Here is a 19,093-nt window from a genome sequence, read left to right as displayed (position 1 = left end):
GAAAGCCAAAGAGGCACAAGTAACACACTAGTACTAATTTTGTATGGTAACAGAGGTAACGGGCCAATGTTCAGTCTAAACAGGATGCGTATCCCTTTTCTGTATCTGATGCCATTGTGAGCACAACATGTAAAGACATGTGGCAGAGAAAGACATTGTTCACCACTTCATCAGTCCATCGCTCAAACAGTGAAAAAGGCAAATGGACATCAGATGACTTGGTACACGGCACTTTGCAATGTGACTTTTCTTCCTTCCAAAAACAAGCAGAACAAATGATGAACAGAAACTGATGGTGTCACAAACTAGGATTCGGTAACAAGAAACGTACTCCCTCCATCCCAAATTTCTCAAATTATTAGTTGTTTTATTTTTTCTAGACTAATAAATTTTGCTATGCATCTAGACGTAAATATAGACGCATAGCAAAATTTATGTATCTACAAAAACCAAAACGACTAATAATTTGGAATGGAGGGAGTAGGACCTAGGCTATCGGTACAAATTCAGCTAAATGCATGTTCTAAACCAGTTATTCATAATCGACTGAAGTTTACTGGATACCTACGAGAATAAAGCAAATCAATATGCTACAACATGTTATTCATCCGTATAACAAAGGTGATGAGATAGTCCTCTGGAGAGAGTGTTCACCTAAATGCTAAATGGTAATGAAACGATTTTCTATCGTTCAATTATCAGGCTCAACGACAACTTATACGGGCTAAATGGATGATTAAACGAGTTAAAAGTCCGATTAAACTGATATGGCTGCTTAGCGTGTATCGTTTAAACGTTGTTTAAATGGGCTAAATGAATTTAGGAGCTCTGGACTGGAAGTTTTTTTACCTTTTATCGCTAGTAACTAGCCAGTTATTCGGAGATCTGAATATCTGGTTAGAAGAGCTGCATGAGATCCAACAAACCAGCAGCAGGAGTGCCCACACAATGCCAAAGGGAGGAATTAAGGGAAAGAAAGGGGCCCAAAATTCTCATCAGTGGGGCTAGTTTAGCACACCATCTTTGGGCCAAAAGCATGGATGGAATAAGAAAAGGTGACACACACAAAAGAAGGAAAAGATTAAAGCAGCAAGCAAGGAATTATAATTCCAGTACCATCCCCCAAACCACAAAGAAAAAATGAACATGCATGGGCAGGCTAAAAGAGCATGCAACAGAGATTCAGAAAGATGGAGGAAAGAAACCTTGTTTAAGACTGATCAAGCCTGCAGAAAAAGAGAGGCCTTAGAGAGGGACTAGAGACAACAACAACAAAGAGTGGATGTCTGGTCTCATCTGATCTGACTTTGAAGCCCTAGATAGCCTTTCTAAAACACCCCTACACTAGGTACACTACATACCTGCAAGTAAACAGAAAGTAGCCCTTGAACATCAGTCACAAGGCGTATGCAAACAAACTCTGAATGAACTGTCCTGGTGATGGGTGCACAGAATAAATCAAAAATAAAATGAAGAGGTTCAATGAGTAGGGGTGCTCTGTGCTGGAACTTTTGCTTTCTGTGTAGGGTGAGCCTGATCCCTTGTGTGTGCAATGCATGCTCTGTGGTTCCCCCCTCCTTTTTTATAACTTCTCTTTTTTTTTTCTGTCTGGTCCTTGATATAATTCCAATGGTCTTCTCTGACTACAATGCAGTGTTGCAACCAGAGGTCCAACTGGGATTAACAACAGGACAAAGTAGGAAAAAATGTGTGCTACTTCAGTATGGCTAATGTATTTATGCTAATTACTTAAAATCTGCACCAACCAGTTCATTCCACAAATAAAATAGATAAAACATAACACCAATCATACTGATCTTAGTATGTTACTGGCCTTTCGTCTGTGAAAGAGGGGAACAAATGTGTCAAAGAATTATCGCCTTTAACGCATCTATCTGATTATTAGTTTGTGGTATGAGCTTGGTTGCTGAAAATGAAAGTTGGGAGTGTTGGACTAATCCTGTCTATGTAAAAGGGGGAAACTAGGAAGCACTACGCAGACCATTCTTCTTCAGTTGCACCGTGTTTTACTATTTAGCATGTATGTCGACACCGTCATGTCCTCATCAGTTACCATAAAAAACATGCATGGGCAGGCTAAAAGAGCATGCATGCATCAGAGATACATTCAAAAAGATGGAGAAAAGAAACCTTGATTAAAACTCTGATCAAACTTGCAGAAAAAGAGTAGAGACAAGACTGGATGACTGATCTGACTTTCAAGCACTAGATGACAGCCTTTTTAACACAAGATACACTATGCCTGCGAGTAAACAGAAAGTAGTCTTAAAACATCTACTCACAACATGTTTAGTTGTGCAAACAAACTCTGAATGAACAATACTGATAAAATCAACATCAGAGGTGATTGGAAAAAAAAATCAAAACTAAAAGAAGAGGATCAATCAATGAGTAGTGGGTGTGCTCTGGCTAACACTTTTGCTTTCTTTGAAGGGTGATCCCTTGTGTGTGCATGCAGCTCTATGTCCTGCCCTCTTGTTTCTTTCTACAGTCTTTGCTATAATTCCAATGGTCTACTCTGACTACAGTGCAACAGGGCCAAATAGAAAAAAGAAACAATGTACTGCCTCAGTATGGCTGATCTATTCATATTGATGACTTAAATTCTGCAACAACCAGTTTAAGTCCACAAAAGTAAAATACAAAATGAAACATATATATTATTCATGCTCATCTTAGTATATTAGTGGCCTTTCATCTTTGGCATGGAAGATATATTAACAGAAGAAAAAATCAGTGCCTTTGACACATCTACCTGATCATTAGCTTGTGGTGAAAGGCTGAGTAAGTGCTGCAAATAGAAGTTGAAACTAGTCTTCCAGTCTATGTAAAACATAGACTACTTCTTCTTCAGTTCTACCTCAATTTGTACAGTCCGAGTCAGAAAGATAGTGATATGTAGCTAGCAACCATACACAGAAATGAACTCAAACTATTTTGCCCTCAGAAAGATAGTATGTCGACACCGTGTCATAAACTCATTATTTTGCATGTCATCACTAGCTTATATGTACTATATCAGGGTTTTTTTTACCACACATGATTTATTGCCTGCTAAAACAAAACGAACATGCATGACGCAGTAACTAACATGCTGAGATGCAAGGATCACTGATCTGTATATGTGTATCAGTGTATATCTCAAGTTTTCTTACCACATGTTCATGCATGCCTGCCGCACGCCATTGAGAAAAAGGGTGTGGAAATTAAAGGCAAAAGATGGCACGGCTGGATGGCTGCAGCTTTTTTGGCCCTGACGGGACCTGCAGAGGGACGGGAGTGCACTCGATTGCAGCATCTCGACACGTAGGCCTTCTTATTCTGGCTGGCTGGCTGCAGCAACTGCAGCCTGCAGAGGGCAACGCCAAACCCACACACCACAGTACACACCTCGCTCCTCTCTGACGCCTTTTCTCCGATCCCCTGCTGGAATAATAATCTGATTGCCCCCTCCTCTTCCTCCTGCTCGATCGATCGATCTCCTCTCTCAAATATAATCACACTTGGACACAGCAGCACCAGCAGCTAGACCTGAGCTGAGACCACACAACCACATACAGGGGAGAGTGAGATAGCTAGAGAGAGGAACTGCAGTCCAGACTGTAAGAGAACACCAAGAAACAGAAGGCACGGTGTGGTGTGTGGTGATCATGATGCTCTCTGATCTCTCGTCCGACCACGAGGCCACTGGATCCAGCTCCCATGGCGGGGACATCGCCAGCTACGCCCTGAGCCCTCTCTTCCTCGCGCCGGCGACCTCGGCCACCGCGCCGCCTCCGCCGCCGCCGGAGGCGCCCAGGGCGGCGGGGGCCAAGAGGAAGAGAAGCCAGCCCGGCAACCCAGGTAACAATATTGACCGTGCATCTTTCTTGCACCCAGCTGTTCTTTCTTTGGCTGCGTTTGGTTTTCGCTGACCCTGGTCGGCTTGCTGACAACTCCGACCACGGCGATCGGCGCGAATTGAAGACCCCGGCGCGGAGGTGATCGCGCTGTCGCCGCGGACGCTGGTGGCGACGAACCGGTTCGTGTGCGAGATCTGCAACAAGGGCTTCCAGCGGGACCAGAACCTGCAGCTGCACCGCCGGGGGCACAACCTCCCCTGGAAGCTCCGCCAGCGGAGCCTCCCGTCCGCCGCCGGCAGGCAGGGCGACGCCGCGGCGCCGCCACGCAAGCGCGTGTACGTCTGCCCCGAGCCCACCTGCGTCCACCACGACCCTGCAAGGTACGACGTACGCCTAGAATCCTAGTAGAAGCTAGACACAGCTTATGAGATCGAGATCGAGCTTGAGCCATGTGGCCATGCGAAACCGACGACGACGATGGCGAGGTTGTGCAGGGCGCTGGGGGATCTGACCGGGATCAAGAAGCACTTCTCTCGGAAGCACGGCGAGAAGCGGTGGCGGTGCGAGCGGTGCGGGAAGCGCTACGCCGTGCAGTCGGACTGGAAGGCGCACGTCAAGGGCTGCGGCACTCGCGAGTACCGCTGCGACTGCGGCATCCTCTTCACCAGGTACTGACTGCTCATTTCCTGCCATGGATTTACCATGGATGCCCTCATCTCATAAGCAGGCTCATCAGCTTGGTACTAATATTCATTCTTGCCCCGACCAAAGCTAAGTGCCGTTCTTGTGCTGGCATGCTGGATTTCTTGCTGTTCTTGGAACAAATATCAGTGCATGTGCTTTTCTTCTTTTTTTTCTTTACCCATGATGATCTTGACTCGTGCGTTTATTTATGTACTTTCTGACAAATAAATCATGTGGTTATGCAAGATCTTAGCTACTCTGGTCTACTCCGGGTTCCGGTTTACCATATTCTTTTCTTTTTTGAGCAATGCTCACCATATTCGTTCTTGAAGGTTTCTATAACTTAGATATGAATTCTGAAGTTATTAACACCAATTCTTGGTGTCCATGTCTTTCAAGAAAAATTCTGGGGTTCATAGGTGATGGTTCTTGAATTTCTGTTTGTAATGCCACCAACATAACCGCATGCGACTTCATTGAGAATTTTAAGGTTTTCATCTTGCCATAACCTCTGCATGATTACACCTCGAGTACATCTCTTGCTACTTTTTTTTACACGCAAAAACCCACCATATATATGAACCCCAGGCAATACAAGAGTGATAATCTTTTCCAACAGCTTCTATTTTGAAATGGCCAACAATTTCTAGTCGTATGTTATTTATGCATCAGCACAGTTGGTAAAATGTTTACTTGAAATGACATTATTATTGCCGACAAATAGTCAAAAATTTTGGGAAATGAAAAATATTTTTAAAAACTACTAGCCACTTGGAAAAAAGCTAAAATCTTGTAATACTGGTGGCCACTCATAAAATAACTATTGGAAAGGTTAGAACTCTTGTTGCGAGGGAACTTGCGGTGCCATGTATACTTTGAATTTTCTTTCGTCCAAAACATAAAATCCCTGGTCAAAGCAGCAAGCAATACGTTTGCATATTTGGAAACCTCCAGCCTGCAACTGCTTTATGGTAGTCCATGTGGCCACCATGGCACCTCCTTCAAAATCTGAACCTGCCCATACCCATCCAAGCAATTCAGGAATGGTTTATGGTGAACACACAAATACTGCAACCTGCTGCTGCAGTGCCCTGCCGTCGGATCGTTTTCACATCCCCATTTCCTGTTGCACATGCACTTCCGATCCTACACTGGAGAGTGAAGCTGAAGGAGAGGCAGTTTCACGCATGCGAGCTGGGAAGAAGGTCCCCCACAATCGATAGCATGTTCATCAGGTCTTCAAGTCGAAGATGAACAGTAGTTGTTCATCCACATCCTATGTTACACAAGAAGCTAAGACTATCTGATTTACCGGTTAGTGCGTTTAATTACCCTACAAGTACACGCACGCACAGACCTAGTGATCACAAAGGAAACTGGCAAAGGAACCTTGCTAATCATATGACCGAACTTTTTCGTCGCCAAAGTTAAATGCAACTTTTACATGCATGGATTGCATTTGAGTACGCACGCATGTGCACATCAATAATAAAATTTATATTAACTAACCAACTAATTAACTATAAGACTAATCATTGGCTGATCTTTCCTCTGATCCTTTTGTTTAACACGTACGCGTACGCATGGTCTGCTGGTGCTGCAGGAAGGACAGCTTGCTCACGCACAGGGCCTTCTGCGATGCCCTAGCCGAGGAGAGCGCGAGGCTTCTTGCGGCCGCTGCAAGCAACGGCAGCGCCATCACCACCACCAACAGCAGCAACGGCAACAGCAGCAGCGACCTCCTCTTCTCCAGCAGCATCGCCACGCCGCTGTTCCTCCCGTTCCCCAACAACCCGCCTCCTCCTGCCGCGGCGGCGCAAAACCCTAACGCCTTCTACTTCCTGCAACAAGAGCAGCAGCAGCTGGCTCCCTTCCTGCAGCCGAGGATGGTGCAGCCGTCGCCGTACCTTGACCTCCACGCAGACGCCGCCACCGTCGCCACCGCCGGTGGCGGCGGCATCGTCGCCGACGCGGTCAACTTCGGCCTCGCCCCGGACGGCTCGGTGGCTCTGCGCGGCGGCCACCGGCGCCTCACCAGGGACTTCCTCGGCGTCGATGGCGGCGGTCAGGTCGAGGCGGAGCTGCAGCTGCCGCTCTACGCCACGGCTGTCGCCGCCGCCGTCCCCCGAGCTGCCAGCTGCGCCACCGACCTCACCAGGCAGTGCCTCGGCGAGCGGCTGCCGCCGGTCAACGAGACGTGGAGCCACAACTTCTAGGCCTACTTGAAGCTGAGAGAAGCCACGCTCAAACGGCAATACTGCATGCAGGCTTGAAAAGCAGCCAAACTATAAGTGTAGCGATCGTCGAGCGTGTCATCTTGTTCGAATTCACGCTGCTGTTAATTAATTTCTTGATCTCCATTTCCTTGTTTAATTCTCGTCGTCTAGGGTAATATATATAAGGCGGATTCGACCTTGGAAAACTTTTGACGAGTGGACCTTATCGAATTATTTATGCTGGGTTTTAAAATTTATTTGTTTCCCGGAGAGGCATGTTCTCGTTGAGATGGTACGGTAATGGTAATATATTGAAGCATCTTCTGTCTTCTTGTGTGTTGGATTGGGTACGAACTCCATGCAGTACACACAAATTCAAACATTCTACTGTGCAACAAGCATGCTAGCTTTCAGATCATAAGTCAGAAGCAAGCAAGTTTTGCATGTCACGAATTCAAAGTAAATTTTATTTTGGCATATGTTGCTTGGAACTAAAATTCTGGGGCCTGCTATATGAGAAAACTCTAATTAATTTGATTATATATGTCATAAACTACTGCTTTTCCACCACGCCCGTCACTAATGGTGACAGGCCCAGCCGTCATCCTAACATCGGGTTACCGGTCATCACAATAGTGTGACGGTTGATGACACGCTGTTTCGGTGCAACTACATGTCTGTCCGGTGCGGCGGCGGCTCGGTGCGACTGCGACCACAGCCGCACGTCCTCGACAGACAGCACCACACCGCGCGAGGAATCATCGAGGTAGCGACCTGCAGTCTGTAGAGCCAGAGGTAGGAACTTTGCCCTAACACTCGCCGGCTCTAGATGATTGATATTTGATTTCTAAATGACGATCTATATTTGTATGTTCATCGTAGTAGGGTATTAATAATTTATTGATTGGATTGGACTTTGGTTACAGATAGATACTAGTAATACTAGAATTTGAGAGTTCTACTAGGTGACACCAATAATATTTCCTTGGCTTGATCTAGTAATAACTTTGTAACTTTGCACTAAATTTCACTACCAATTATTTTTTTAAATTTTGAGCGTGGTTAAATCATCTAGAAAGCATGCATACCTTAGGTAAAGCACAAAAAGACCCATGGACAAACTTGAAATAATAGGAGCACTAAGAAGTTCAAGATGATCGAGTTGATGATAGTTGCTATAGAGGAAGAAATTAATATAAATCCAAATGATCCCATGCCTTGCAAATAAATAACATAGATGATCATCATTGTTATGAAGGCCCCAAATTTTTATTTCGCCCCGGGCCCCGAAAATCTCAGGACCGGCCCTGATGTCTCACCTTTATATAAGGTATATATTACTTATATAAGGCCCTCGACCTTAGTAAGACAAAATGTGATAACAATGTTTTTCGATCTGTGCTATACATTATACTATATATTATAGTGACAAAAACAGTTGTATTGTACGTAGCTTTTTGAAATAGATCCCAAGATTTGTAAACTATACGTCTATACTACAGAAAACCTTATTTGTGTTGGCTCCTAACTCTTTTTTTGTCGGAGAATGGCAAGAATAACTATGCCTTTTAATACAATCTTATATATTTATTTTACTGAAACACACACATTAGCATTTGCATGGATTCTATTTATCTGTTGCAGTATAGTATGTCCATGATGAGTGCATACCGTGCATGCATATATGGGGCTACGAGCTGGGCTGGGGACCATGTACATTTATTACCATGATATGTACGTATACACGCATGGAGGGAGAGATCGATATAGTTATGTATACATGCAATCCCGAGATAGGGCCTAGCACATAGTTTGAGAAAGATGGGGTGGGGTGGACCGGTGGAAGAGGGAAAAGGACCTGCGCGAAATGTGTGCAGGCCGGCTTCTTTATCGCCGTGCGTTGACACGCATCATGCCCCGGCCCCACCGCCCTTCTCCGATCCTCAGTTACTTCCTCCAAACCCTGCATGAGTATTACTTCTGAATATACAGTGTCAAATAAATCTCCATAATCTCGCTCCTAAACTACAAGTGCTTACATCACTTGGAACGTAATTATGATATATATTTATGCATGGACAAGTTATTTATAATATAATGTAGTGCCTGGCAGAACATGCTCAATAATCATTTGCTAAAGAATATCAAAAGAAATAAACTTTAACTGACTTTGTTTCACAGTATTGACCGTTTGACCGATAGGCCGGTCTGATGAATGTACTTCCTGCTGTTTACTACTGCCACCATGCATTTTGCATGTATGGACCTAACTGGCTTTGCGAAAGATAGGTAGGCACGCAAAAGACGGAAAGCCTAATACGCCAGAATATTCTCGAGAATTGACGTGGATAATAAAGGGTATAAAGTTAGCACGGAATAAACCTAGGGATTGGGTTTGTATCCATCCATCCCAAGATCGAGCAGGCATGCTGAACCCCCAGGCTTTTGAGGAAAAGCCATGGGTTTTGCATGTGAGATCGATGCAGCAGCAGCAGGGAATGACTTAGTACGCCCAGTATCCCAATTGCCCCCCTCCTTTATCTGCTTTATCTCCTCTCCTCAGCTTTGTTTGCCTTCTTTATTCCCGGCCGGCCTCTTTGCCCTTTGCAATCAAACTCCAGGCATTAACAAAAAGCTAGCAATCCCTTCTTTTGGACTGCCATCGATCAGCTAGATTATGCAGATACAAGGAAACAGTTATCTATTCTACTAAATGCTTGATTTCCAGTCTTCCATTGACAGGCTATGTAGTGTCAGCAGAACTTGATTGTTTATTAAGTGCATCATCGATCATCGCTAGAGCTCAAAAAATAGTTGGGCTGCAAAGACAAAGAAAAGATGGATAGAGATGCACAGTTCCTGACAGCTAATAAGCAGAGAGTTGCAGCAACTTCAGGGGTGGTGGTAGTACACTGTACCTTGTTGCAGATCCACCACTCCAGGTTTTCAGACGGATCAGATCAGACATGGTGAAACCATCTACCAGCAGCCATCAATCATCCAACAATCATAGACTGGCCACTTCGTCACTGGCTGCAAGCTAGCTGCGCAGCCTCATGAGCCGCAATCAAGGTGTTGTGTTGTGGCCTGGCAACCAGTCGGGGGCAGGCAAAGATCCCGGCACCAGAATTTGGGGAGGTGGTCCACCAAGAGGCCAAAGACCGGCCACCAGCTCCACACATGTTCTTGCATCATCACCGGCGGCCGCCGCGCGACCCCCGATGGGTTGATGGATGGATGCTCAAAGCGCGTGATGGGCGTCGCTGTGCCTCGAGATCCATCCATCCGAAATCTGGTCAGCTCCTCCCAAGGTTCCCCCCCTGAAAGGGACACCCACGGCCATGGGCGACACCAGTGCAGCAGTAGCCAGCCAGCCCTACTTGGCCATTGCAGATTGTCTGCTCCTGTTGCGTCGAATAATGCAATAGTGCATTGCAAGTTTGCCTGCACAACATGTTCCGATGAAATAGAAAGAGGTAAAAAAGAATATAGACATCAAGGTAGTAACAGTACTGAAAACAGTAAAAGTTTCTCAGCAACTGGAGTTCAAGGGAATTAGCAGTGCAGGCCTGAGGGAAAAGTAGCAGAGGTAGGAAAAAAGGCACTAAAATTTTGTTGATGTAGCACTCGTCGGGTGGAACATCTTTATCTTCACATGCTTGTATGCTATTTTCAGTCAGTAACAAGCTTAGACCAGCTGCAACTAAATTGAAATGAGGACAAAGTAGCATGTTCTGATTTCAAACTTCCAAATAGCTGCCACAAAACCATTAAGGCACCATTGATCTAGTCAAGCAGAAGCAGTTGAAGTGCTGCATTATTCTAAGCAGGCCCTTAGCTCTGTACAGGAAGCCACCATCTAGATATGTTGTAGTATCAGTCAATCATATAGGAAAATGAAGTATATCAAAGTAGTTATTTTTTTCATTAAAAAACATATGATGGCAAATGAACATATAGTCACTCCCGTGGAAATTAGATACAAATTTACTTAGAGAATGTCATAAAAGACATAGGCATTCAGAAATTGTGCACCATGAAAGACTTCAACTTATATCCAACTTAATTCATTGATCTTGTATAGCAATATGGTACAGAATGCCAATGATATCTCTTGCTTCAGGTACAACCATTTTTTCGCGAGCAGGACAGGTACCCTCATTTCACAAGCAAATGAATAATGCTGTTTCTTTCATGTAGATATGAATAGATACAACGCAGTGTAAATGATCAGACGGCCATGAATTCGCACTTGAAGATATAAAGTGGCTACTTTGGAAGTGGGGTATTTGCAAGCCTCCAAGAATAAGGCTCCAGGACTCCCAGAAGTCTGGACCCGGCCACCTCACCAGCAGGGACAGCAGCTGATATTTCTTCGAGGTTTTCTTTGCTTAGCTTTACCTTTACAGCACCAATGTTATCATCAAGGTTCTTCACTTTTGTTGTTCCTAGATTCAAAAATCAGTTATACAACTTCTGTGCATAATCGGATATAATTTTGATGGTATTTAGAAAACAAAATATAGCTCATCTGGCTATTCCATGAACAACTTATATGAAGCATAGTGGCATTTAAACTAACTAAACATCAAATGAACTAGACTACATGCTATAACAGCTATATGTGCAAACCATCTCGCAACTATACTGGAGAAAATTATTTTTTCATGTTAATTTAGTGGCATAAACATGGTTCCGTAAGGGAACAAGGTGGATGGGAAGAACATATTCTTAAAAGAAATTGCTTTTTCAGTGAAATGACACAGAATTTGATCCTGGAGTCACAGCACTTACTGAAGTGGAGAACATCTGCTAAGTTTGCAACAGCCAAGGTGATGCAACCTTCACAGTCTCAATATTATTATTGAAGAAATTGCTTTTCCAGTGAAATGACAGGGCTGAGATAAAGATAGATGACATATTGTGGCATGTAAAAAAGAACACAATAATACAAAAAGTATTTCATATTAGTCAAATAATGCAGAATTAAGCACTACTGTTGTTTTGGAGGTCGATGGTAAAGCATGACAAAATGAGCAAAAGATTGTTCAAATTATTCTTCACGTCTTCCATCTAAAGAAAAATGCAAGGCAACACCGTAATTTAGAAGAAAACAGGCAGGCCTAACTGTGAAGACATTCCTCAAATTGGCTCACTCCTTCCAGTGTCTGATAGCAGATCTTTGCTAGATTCAGATAATTCTGCTAAATATATGCATTGTTTCAAAAAGGAAAGAAAGGAAGAACGAAGGTTTAAGCATTATTTTTCAGTTCAATCAACCTTTTTTTTAGGAAGGAGTTCAATCAACCTTTCTGAGGTAGAAATGAACATTGCACACCACTAACTATTCAGCCACTGATATAGATTGGTCTGTTCAGGGAACATATGAACATTTATTTCCAAAATTGTTATGTGCACTGTAAATTTTATATACTTCCTACAGAGTAGAAAAAACTTCATATTCATCTAAAATAAATGATTTCAGCTTTTTATAAATAGGTCCTGATCATATTAAATTGGTTTGCTTAGCTCAAATGGCGCCATATGATGGTTATTTATTTGCACATGGATGTACTTTTACATCTTATAGCTGATCCAAGCATCATATATCTCAAAAATTCATTTGACAAAAAGGGGAGAAATGTTTTACATCATATAGCTGATCCAATGTAACACCCTAAAATTCACCTTTAAAGGAGTCTAGCTTAGTTCTATAATTTTCAGCTTTCAAAAGGATTAATTTTGGCTTTAACTAAAACTCATCATAGGCTCCAATTTGATTTGTTGCATTCATGCTGGTGCATATTTTATTTTTGTATGTTTGTGTTTGAGTTCCAAAAGCTTTCTTGAATTTTTCCCTAATTTTTCTGGAATTAATTCTATTTTCTACGAGTTTATTTTGTTTTCTGGGCAAGGAAAAACTCGTTTTCCTATTTCTTTCCCTCTTTTTCCTTCTTTTTCTTCTTTCCTCTTCCCCACCTGGGCCGCCAGTCTTTCCTTCTCCCCGCCGGCCAGCTTCTCTCCCCGCCGGACCGGCTCTCCCTCTCTCTCTCTCTTTCCCCCTTTCTCCCTTGGCTTTTGGCCCATTCGGCCCAACTCGCCACCATCCGCTTCTCTCCCCTTGCCTACCACTGACGTGCAGGGCCCGCCTGTCAGCTCCTCCCCTACCTCCTGCCGAGCTCGGCTCGGACCCAACCGCCAGGGCCCACGGCGCGCACGCCGAGGCCGGCCCGGTTTTGCCCTCTGCGTAGCCCCTTTTAGCCCCGCAGGACCCTGCCCTACCGCAGCCACCACCCTTCTTTTCGCCTCGCCTAGTGCACGTGCGTGCCAACGCCGCTGCCCGTGCTTTGCCGCATGCCCGCCGTCAATCTCTCGCTCCGCCGCACCTCCGTTTCCTCCGTCGCCTCCTGGAGCGTCGGGGTAAGCTTGCGGTGCTTCCCAGCCCTCGCTCTCTCTTTTTCCACCGCGCGTCGCGCGTCCCCGCTCTCGCCGGAGTTGCGCCACCGCGAGGCCCCGCCACCGACCGTCTAGGGCCCGCCTCGGCCCCTCCAAACCCCTGCGACCGCCTCCCCTTGTTGTGCCCGTGCTCCCTGGCCAAAGCGCACGCTTTTTGGTGAGCCATAGTGCCAAAATGACACTACTCCGGCAAGCCGCCGCAGCTCACCGGCGCCCCGCCGCCGCGCCAGTACCGCCGGCCCGCGCGCCAGGATCGAGGCTTCTCCGGTCAGCCAAGTCAACTGCCGGTCAGCCGTGGCCGTTTTGCAAAAAGGCCCTCCGATTTTCCCAAAATAAACCTGCAATCCATCTCTATTCAAAAGTATTGGTGCTTTGGTCCTTTTTATTTCAGAAAACCCCCTGCGCTTCTCAGTAGTAGAACCCGCCGCCCTTTCTTAGTGTTTTAGTGAGTTAGCCCTTAGGTTTTTATACAATTACGTTTTATTCCCTGTTTTCTCTCTGTTTACCCCCTTTTAGTTAGTTTTTCTCACGTTTGAGCTCCAGAGCCGTTTTTAGCATATCTTTAGCGTCTTAAGTCCGTTTTAAGCGTTCTTAGTGCCATTTTGATCGTTGTTGCGTGTAGAACCAGTTCTTAAGCTTCTTGTCTCTGTTTTCCAATGATTGGTGTACTGTTTTAATTTGTTTCCATTTGTTTGTTTGTATGTACTTGCGTGGCTTTTGTTTGATCGTGACGAGTAGACGAGGAGCTGTTCGAGAACTTTCAAGAGCAAGAATTCGAAGTGACTGAGCAGTAGCAAGAGAATGAAGGCAAGTATATTCCTTGATCATGTTTCGTCCTAATAACCTTCATTTATATTCATTTACGCTTGCATGCATTAATTTGATGGGTCCCACTCTATCCTTATTTGTTATCCTTGTCCTTGAAAGCCGGGTTATTTAATTTAATTACTGGGTAGATTGCTAGTTGCTAAACTATGGTTACGGGTGGTTTATGAAAACGATGTTGACACATGTTTTACCTCTTTTGGAAACACTATGATGAACTGATGATAATGATAATTAATTTAAACCATGGAGCAACCACTCGGGAAAACAGTGCAACCACAAGGACTATATGGCTTTGGTCTTGGCTAATTAGTTAGATGTCTCTAGCTTGTTGGTAGCTTTACCGAAAGGCGAGGGGAGGGGGGAGGCTGTGATGAGGGGTTCGCTTGCATGCCAAGGGTGTACGCATGGCTATGGTCACGCATTGGGGGAGGTTCACTCACGCAGCTGCTGAAACTTTAGCGTGCTACCACTTGTTAGGGAGTCTTTGTAAAGACTTCGTAGTGAATCCCTGCCACTCACTTCAGAAGTGTTTAAGGGCCTTGCAAACCCGGGCATCAAGGGAGACACGACTTGTGGGTAAAATGTGCAACCTCTGCAGAGTGTAAAATTGATATATCAGCCATACTCACGGTCAAGAGCGGCTCGGACCCTCACATGACTCAATTAAATCAATCTTGTGTTTTATTCAGTTGATTAATAGCTTCAAGCTTGTTTATTACTCAGTTACCTATGTTTTTCATAAATAATGGCAATATTCACTGATGGCTTAGTAAATAGGTTGTTTAAAGACTAACTGTTCATTAAAATGCTTACCGCTTTATTCAGCCAACCTTTATCCTTATTTAAGCCTTGCATATCATTTATTTCCTAATATACTTGCTGAGTACCAACCATAAGTGTAGTCACTCTTGCTAAACAACGCTGCTCAGAACAAGATCAGTTTGAGGAGTTCCCAGAGGATATTTAGGAGTGCTAGGTATATGTTCACCCAGTTAGCTGCCTGTGGAGTTTTGGTCGTTCCGCTGCGAGAATAAATGTGATATGAAACGCTTATTTATTTTATATTCATGAACTCTGTTTGGTTTGTAATAATACGGTACTTTATGACATTGCTTTTGTTATTCACTTTCGTCGTCATATGTGTGTAATTTTGATCCTGGCGCACATATGATTTATCGCTCGATTTATTACTTCAAAATCGGGTGTGACATCCAAGCATCATATGCGCAGGCAGAGTTTTTTCCCCCTATGACGTGAAAGGTTTGATGAATCCTGCTCACAGATATGTCAAGATATATTACCAGGGATTGCGACCACATCTTCTCCTTGATGAAGAACCCAGGAGAGAGCAAGTTGAGCAGGGGTGCACCCATACTTCTTGGACAACATTTCAAGTCGTGTATACAGAACTTTATTCTTCTCCAAGTTCTCCCCAGTATACCTAGGATGTTTAGACTGAAAAAAAGGCAGAGACATTAAGTCACATAAAACAACATCAATAACTTTGTGCGTGAAAAATGATAATGCTATAGTAAATCTCATTTTACCAATAAACTTTCTGATGGTACACTCTCTACAGCTGCCCTGCCAGCAAAGAAGCCACGGGCAAGTGGGCTGTATGGAACTATTCCGATACCAAGCTCCCTGAATGCAAATAAAGCATTTTATGACAAATACAAAGGCATGATATGGAGGTTCAACGAACCAACAGTAAGAAAGATGAAGCATAAGTTAAATAGGAAGTGCAGTATATAATAAAGAGAGAAATTGAACACCATTTAAACATTACCAACAATGTCCATACTGAAAAATAGTAAATCCTTAAAATGCATAACTTGAAACAGCCAAACAGTCTATATTGTTCCAGACTGATGGGTTCATTACACAAAGTTTTCATCACTGTTAACTCAAGGGGCAACATTAAGTAATATGTAAACTGAGGTGAGATGATTGTGAAATTCTTGAGAGATATAATAATCAGCTTTTGTTCAAGTCATGTATATTATGTCATCAGATCTATATACTTTTGACATATAAGTACGTAAACTTATAAAAAATCATTTATGTTTCATCTTAACCATGAAACTCAAAGTATTAGTGAACATAAATCTGATAGGCACAGTATTAGTATGGATTCTTAACCTGGCCAAAGCAAGACAAGTTTTTTTCTCTCACATTTTAAAGATTCCTTTTTAATCAATAAAAGCAATTTTACAACAAAACATACTGTGAATAACAGAATTTCATCACTGTCACATGCACCATACATGATACATGGACATTCCATAAGAACCAGTCATCCTAATCAAGGCTCCAAGCACAGTTGAACAGAAAAAAAAAGGATTGAATTAAAGGCTAAAACATAAAACTTTAATGATACATCAAATGCTAAAAGTTTTTGGGAGTAAAATAATTGTTAGATTTAGATTGGATAAGGAGTGGATGAACCTGCAGACTGGTATTATATCTTCCTCTATATCTCTGGTCCATAGCGACCACTCCAACTGCACTGCAGTAATTGGATGAACTGCATGTGCTCGACGAATGGTATCGGCGCTAGCCTCTGACAACCCAACATACTTCACTTTCCCTTCTTCGACCAACCTTTTGAGTTCCCCCATCTACACCCATTGATGATGTCAGGAAGAACAGATGAAAGGCAAACTACAAAACATGGTTCACAGTCAACAGATACACACAGTTTCCTCTATAGGCACTGACTGATCAATGCGATGCTGATAGTAGAGATCAATGTAATCAACAGCAAGGCGCTGAAGACTTGCTTCACAACATGCTCGAACATAATCTGGAGTGCCCTTCACACGCATTCCACTGACATCGAATCCAGCAATGCCACATTTGGTGGCAACTTGTACCTTCTCACGGGGAAAATGCTTAAGTGCCTGCTTAAAAAAATACCTTCATATGATACTAATGATAATATAATATTTGTGTACCAAAATGTGTTTTAAGTATACAATCAAGGAGAAACAGGACCACTGATTAGGGGTCAGTGTGCTCCATGCCATATGGAATAAGGGACATAAGTGACCCAAGAGTTGTAGAAGCCCAGGGTTACAAGTTACAACCCTGGAATACTAGCTCATTGGCTTTGAAAGGGTCATCATAGAAACCAAACAGCTGCCGAGGTATCTCTCATACAAGAAGTAGGGTCTCAAAGTAAGATAGTTTTAGAAGACAATATGAGCGGAAGGTAAGAATTTTGTAGCTCCCATTATGTTGGAGAAAAGGATTTTGGAGCCTTAAACAGATGTGCTCTCCTGATTCAAAAGATTATATAAAGGAGAGTCCAATTTCAATAGATGAAATGATGGTTGGGCAAGTATGTGTCTGCTAAGGGCAGGCAGATTTGGTTTCTGAAGGGTACTGATAGTTTTGTTACATAATTACTTTCAGAGAGAATAATATAGAAGTTACCTTCTGATTTGACTCATCTAAGCTAAATGTATTTGAAGGGGCTGTATATCAAGTCAGAGTAATTTATCATACAAAATGACATGTAAACAAAGGTTGTAATTTAAGCACCGCCTGGGACTTTGGCATCATCTACGAATGTTTTACTAAGGGGGGAAATTCTCTGTACCCCTGCAAAAACAAAAAATATTTCCCTGTGATCTAATACAATTCGAGAATGATGATAATGGCAATTCTAGTGTTGGAGGACGGACATTGGGACATGTGAGCAGTGACAAAAGAAAGCATGGTGCATTTTGCACACTCTGCAACTTGTGGTCATCATAATCCACACATATGTCAGGCAGGATGGTAAGTCATTGAAGTCTTTTATATAAAAAAGTTCACCAGTTTTATATAAAGTTTGTGATTATCTCTCAAGAAGTTCATATTGCTCTGAACTAGGTCAATGGAGAAAGTATAGTGTAGTTTTGAGTTGAGAAAGGTGATAATATAAGATGTATCATATTTCCATATATTTTCAGCTTTTTACCTGAATGTCCAATTTTAGAATTCACCAACATCTTTTGTTACAATGCACCAATTCATGTCCTGAAAATAATATCCTTGAAACAACAAAGATCTTAAGAAAATCCCACGAATAGGCATCGGCCTTGTCGACCTTTCTTATCCGACAGGACATGCCCAAATTCGACATCATTGTCAAATTCCATCATCCTTCAGCCAAATTGGATATACACAAATCGATGGGCTGGATTCAGAAAGACTTTACCTTTCCAAGCAGGACCTCGTTGGTGTGTGGCCCGTAGGCATCTGCAGTGTCGAAGAAGGTGATACCGGCCTCAAACGCGTGCCTGATGATAGCGATTCCGGCTTCCTCAGGGATCGGGGCGTTGTAGACTCCGGTGAGGCCCATGCACCCGAACCCAAGCTTGGACACCTGCATTCACATTGAGCATCTTCAATTGTTCAAACCCACTAGCAAAGACCTGACCCATTGCAAGAAAACCACAATCCCTAACTAGGGAATCGCATCTTTTGTGTATGTTTCTCTTGCAAGATGGCATCTTTATTCGTTTCCTTTCTCCAGATTTACGATTAAGTGCGGGGATCAAACCAGAATCTTCATATGAAAACGGAACTGCAGATTTCTTCTTCCACTGTCGAAAGATTCGAGACCAAATCGAGAATCTCAAGAACGATTATTAGGTTTTGCAATCGATTACCTCGAGGCCCTGCGTGCCGAGCTTCACCCTGGGCATTTCCCTCCGTTCCATCTTCGGATTCGCGCACGGGCAGGAAGGGGAAATTGAGTTGACTGTCTGACGAACAAGGTGTGGAGAGTACAGACCGGCTGCAAGCAGCAAGGGGACTGCACGGGTTTGGCTCCTCCTTTAAACGGTTTTGGTCCATTTGATCGAAGATCAAGCGTCCAGAACTTCGTATGGTCAAAATGCCGCAATTAGGAGTGTGCCATTGTTCTTGAGGAAACGAAGAAACAGGTTTTTTGGCAAATGAGAGAATTCCATTTTTTTGAATTTCAATAATTCAATTTTTTTCTTTTCTATCTGTTAACCACACCTGCGTTAGAATTAACAAAAACTTCTTTAC

The 19,093-nt window shown here is 43.3% G+C and overlaps 2 protein-coding genes across 5 annotated transcripts; one reads left to right on the top strand and one right to left on the bottom strand.

The window, feature by feature from the left end:
- The first annotated feature begins 3,327 nt into the window (after positions 1 to 3,327).
- On the top strand, positions 3,328 to 7,044 carry LOC112876026 (protein indeterminate-domain 12-like). Its single transcript, XM_025940055.1, has 4 exons — positions 3,328 to 3,864; positions 3,988 to 4,243; positions 4,358 to 4,531; positions 6,151 to 7,044. The coding sequence occupies exons 1-4, from the start codon at positions 3,672 to 3,674 to the stop codon at positions 6,761 to 6,763; spliced, it is 1,236 nt and encodes a 411-aa protein (XP_025795840.1). The 5' UTR covers positions 3,328 to 3,671; the 3' UTR covers positions 6,764 to 7,044.
- Positions 7,045 to 9,025: 1,981 nt separating this feature from the next.
- LOC112874662 (perakine reductase-like) lies at positions 9,026 to 18,869 on the bottom strand. 4 transcript variants are annotated; one of them, XR_003225011.1, is made up of 8 exons: positions 18,709 to 18,869; positions 18,255 to 18,422; positions 16,747 to 16,950; positions 16,496 to 16,668; positions 15,595 to 15,691; positions 15,349 to 15,502; positions 9,682 to 10,207; positions 9,026 to 9,582 (listed from the first exon to the last, which is right to left on the bottom strand). XR_003225011.1 is itself a non-coding variant. In XM_025938119.1 (8 exons), the coding sequence occupies exons 1-7, from the start codon at positions 18,757 to 18,759 to the stop codon at positions 11,576 to 11,578; spliced, it is 933 nt and encodes a 310-aa protein (XP_025793904.1). In that variant the 5' UTR covers positions 18,760 to 18,869; the 3' UTR covers positions 11,062 to 11,211; positions 11,558 to 11,575. The 4 variants fall into 4 exon arrangements, 3 of the variants coding, with proteins under 3 accessions (XP_025793903.1, XP_025793904.1, XP_025793905.1); XM_025938119.1 differs by lacking the exons at positions 9,026 to 9,582; positions 9,682 to 10,207 and adding exons at positions 11,062 to 11,211; positions 11,558 to 11,661; XM_025938118.1 differs by lacking the exons at positions 9,026 to 9,582; positions 9,682 to 10,207 and adding an exon at positions 10,794 to 11,211.
- Positions 18,870 to 19,093: the final 224 nt, after the last annotated feature.

This window comes from Panicum hallii, chromosome 9, assembly GCF_002211085.1.
Source record: "Panicum hallii strain FIL2 chromosome 9, PHallii_v3.1, whole genome shotgun sequence".
In the NCBI taxonomy this organism is placed as follows: Eukaryota; Viridiplantae; Streptophyta; class Magnoliopsida; order Poales; family Poaceae; genus Panicum; species Panicum hallii.
This window is presented reverse-complemented; position numbering and strand designations above follow the sequence as displayed.

Coding starts and splice junctions, on each gene's coding strand:
- LOC112874662 (XM_025938118.1), bottom strand. CDS start 18,759: ATGGAACGGAGGGAAATGCCCAGGGTGAAGCTCGGCACGCAGGGCCTC. Junction 18,423..18,708: donor TCGGCACGCAGGGCCTCGAG/GTAATCGATTGC, acceptor ATGTGAATGCAG/GTGTCCAAGCTTGGGTTCGG. Junction 16,669..16,746: donor CAGTGCCTATAGAGGAAACT/GTGTGTATCTGT, acceptor CAATGGGTGTAG/ATGGGGGAACTCAAAAGGTT.
- LOC112876026 (XM_025940055.1), top strand. CDS start 3,672: ATGATGCTCTCTGATCTCTCGTCCGACCACGAGGCCACTGGATCCAGC. Junction 3,865..3,987: donor AAGCCAGCCCGGCAACCCAG/GTAACAATATTG, acceptor CGCGAATTGAAG/ACCCCGGCGCGGAGGTGATC. Junction 4,244..4,357: donor GTCCACCACGACCCTGCAAG/GTACGACGTACG, acceptor GAGGTTGTGCAG/GGCGCTGGGGGATCTGACCG.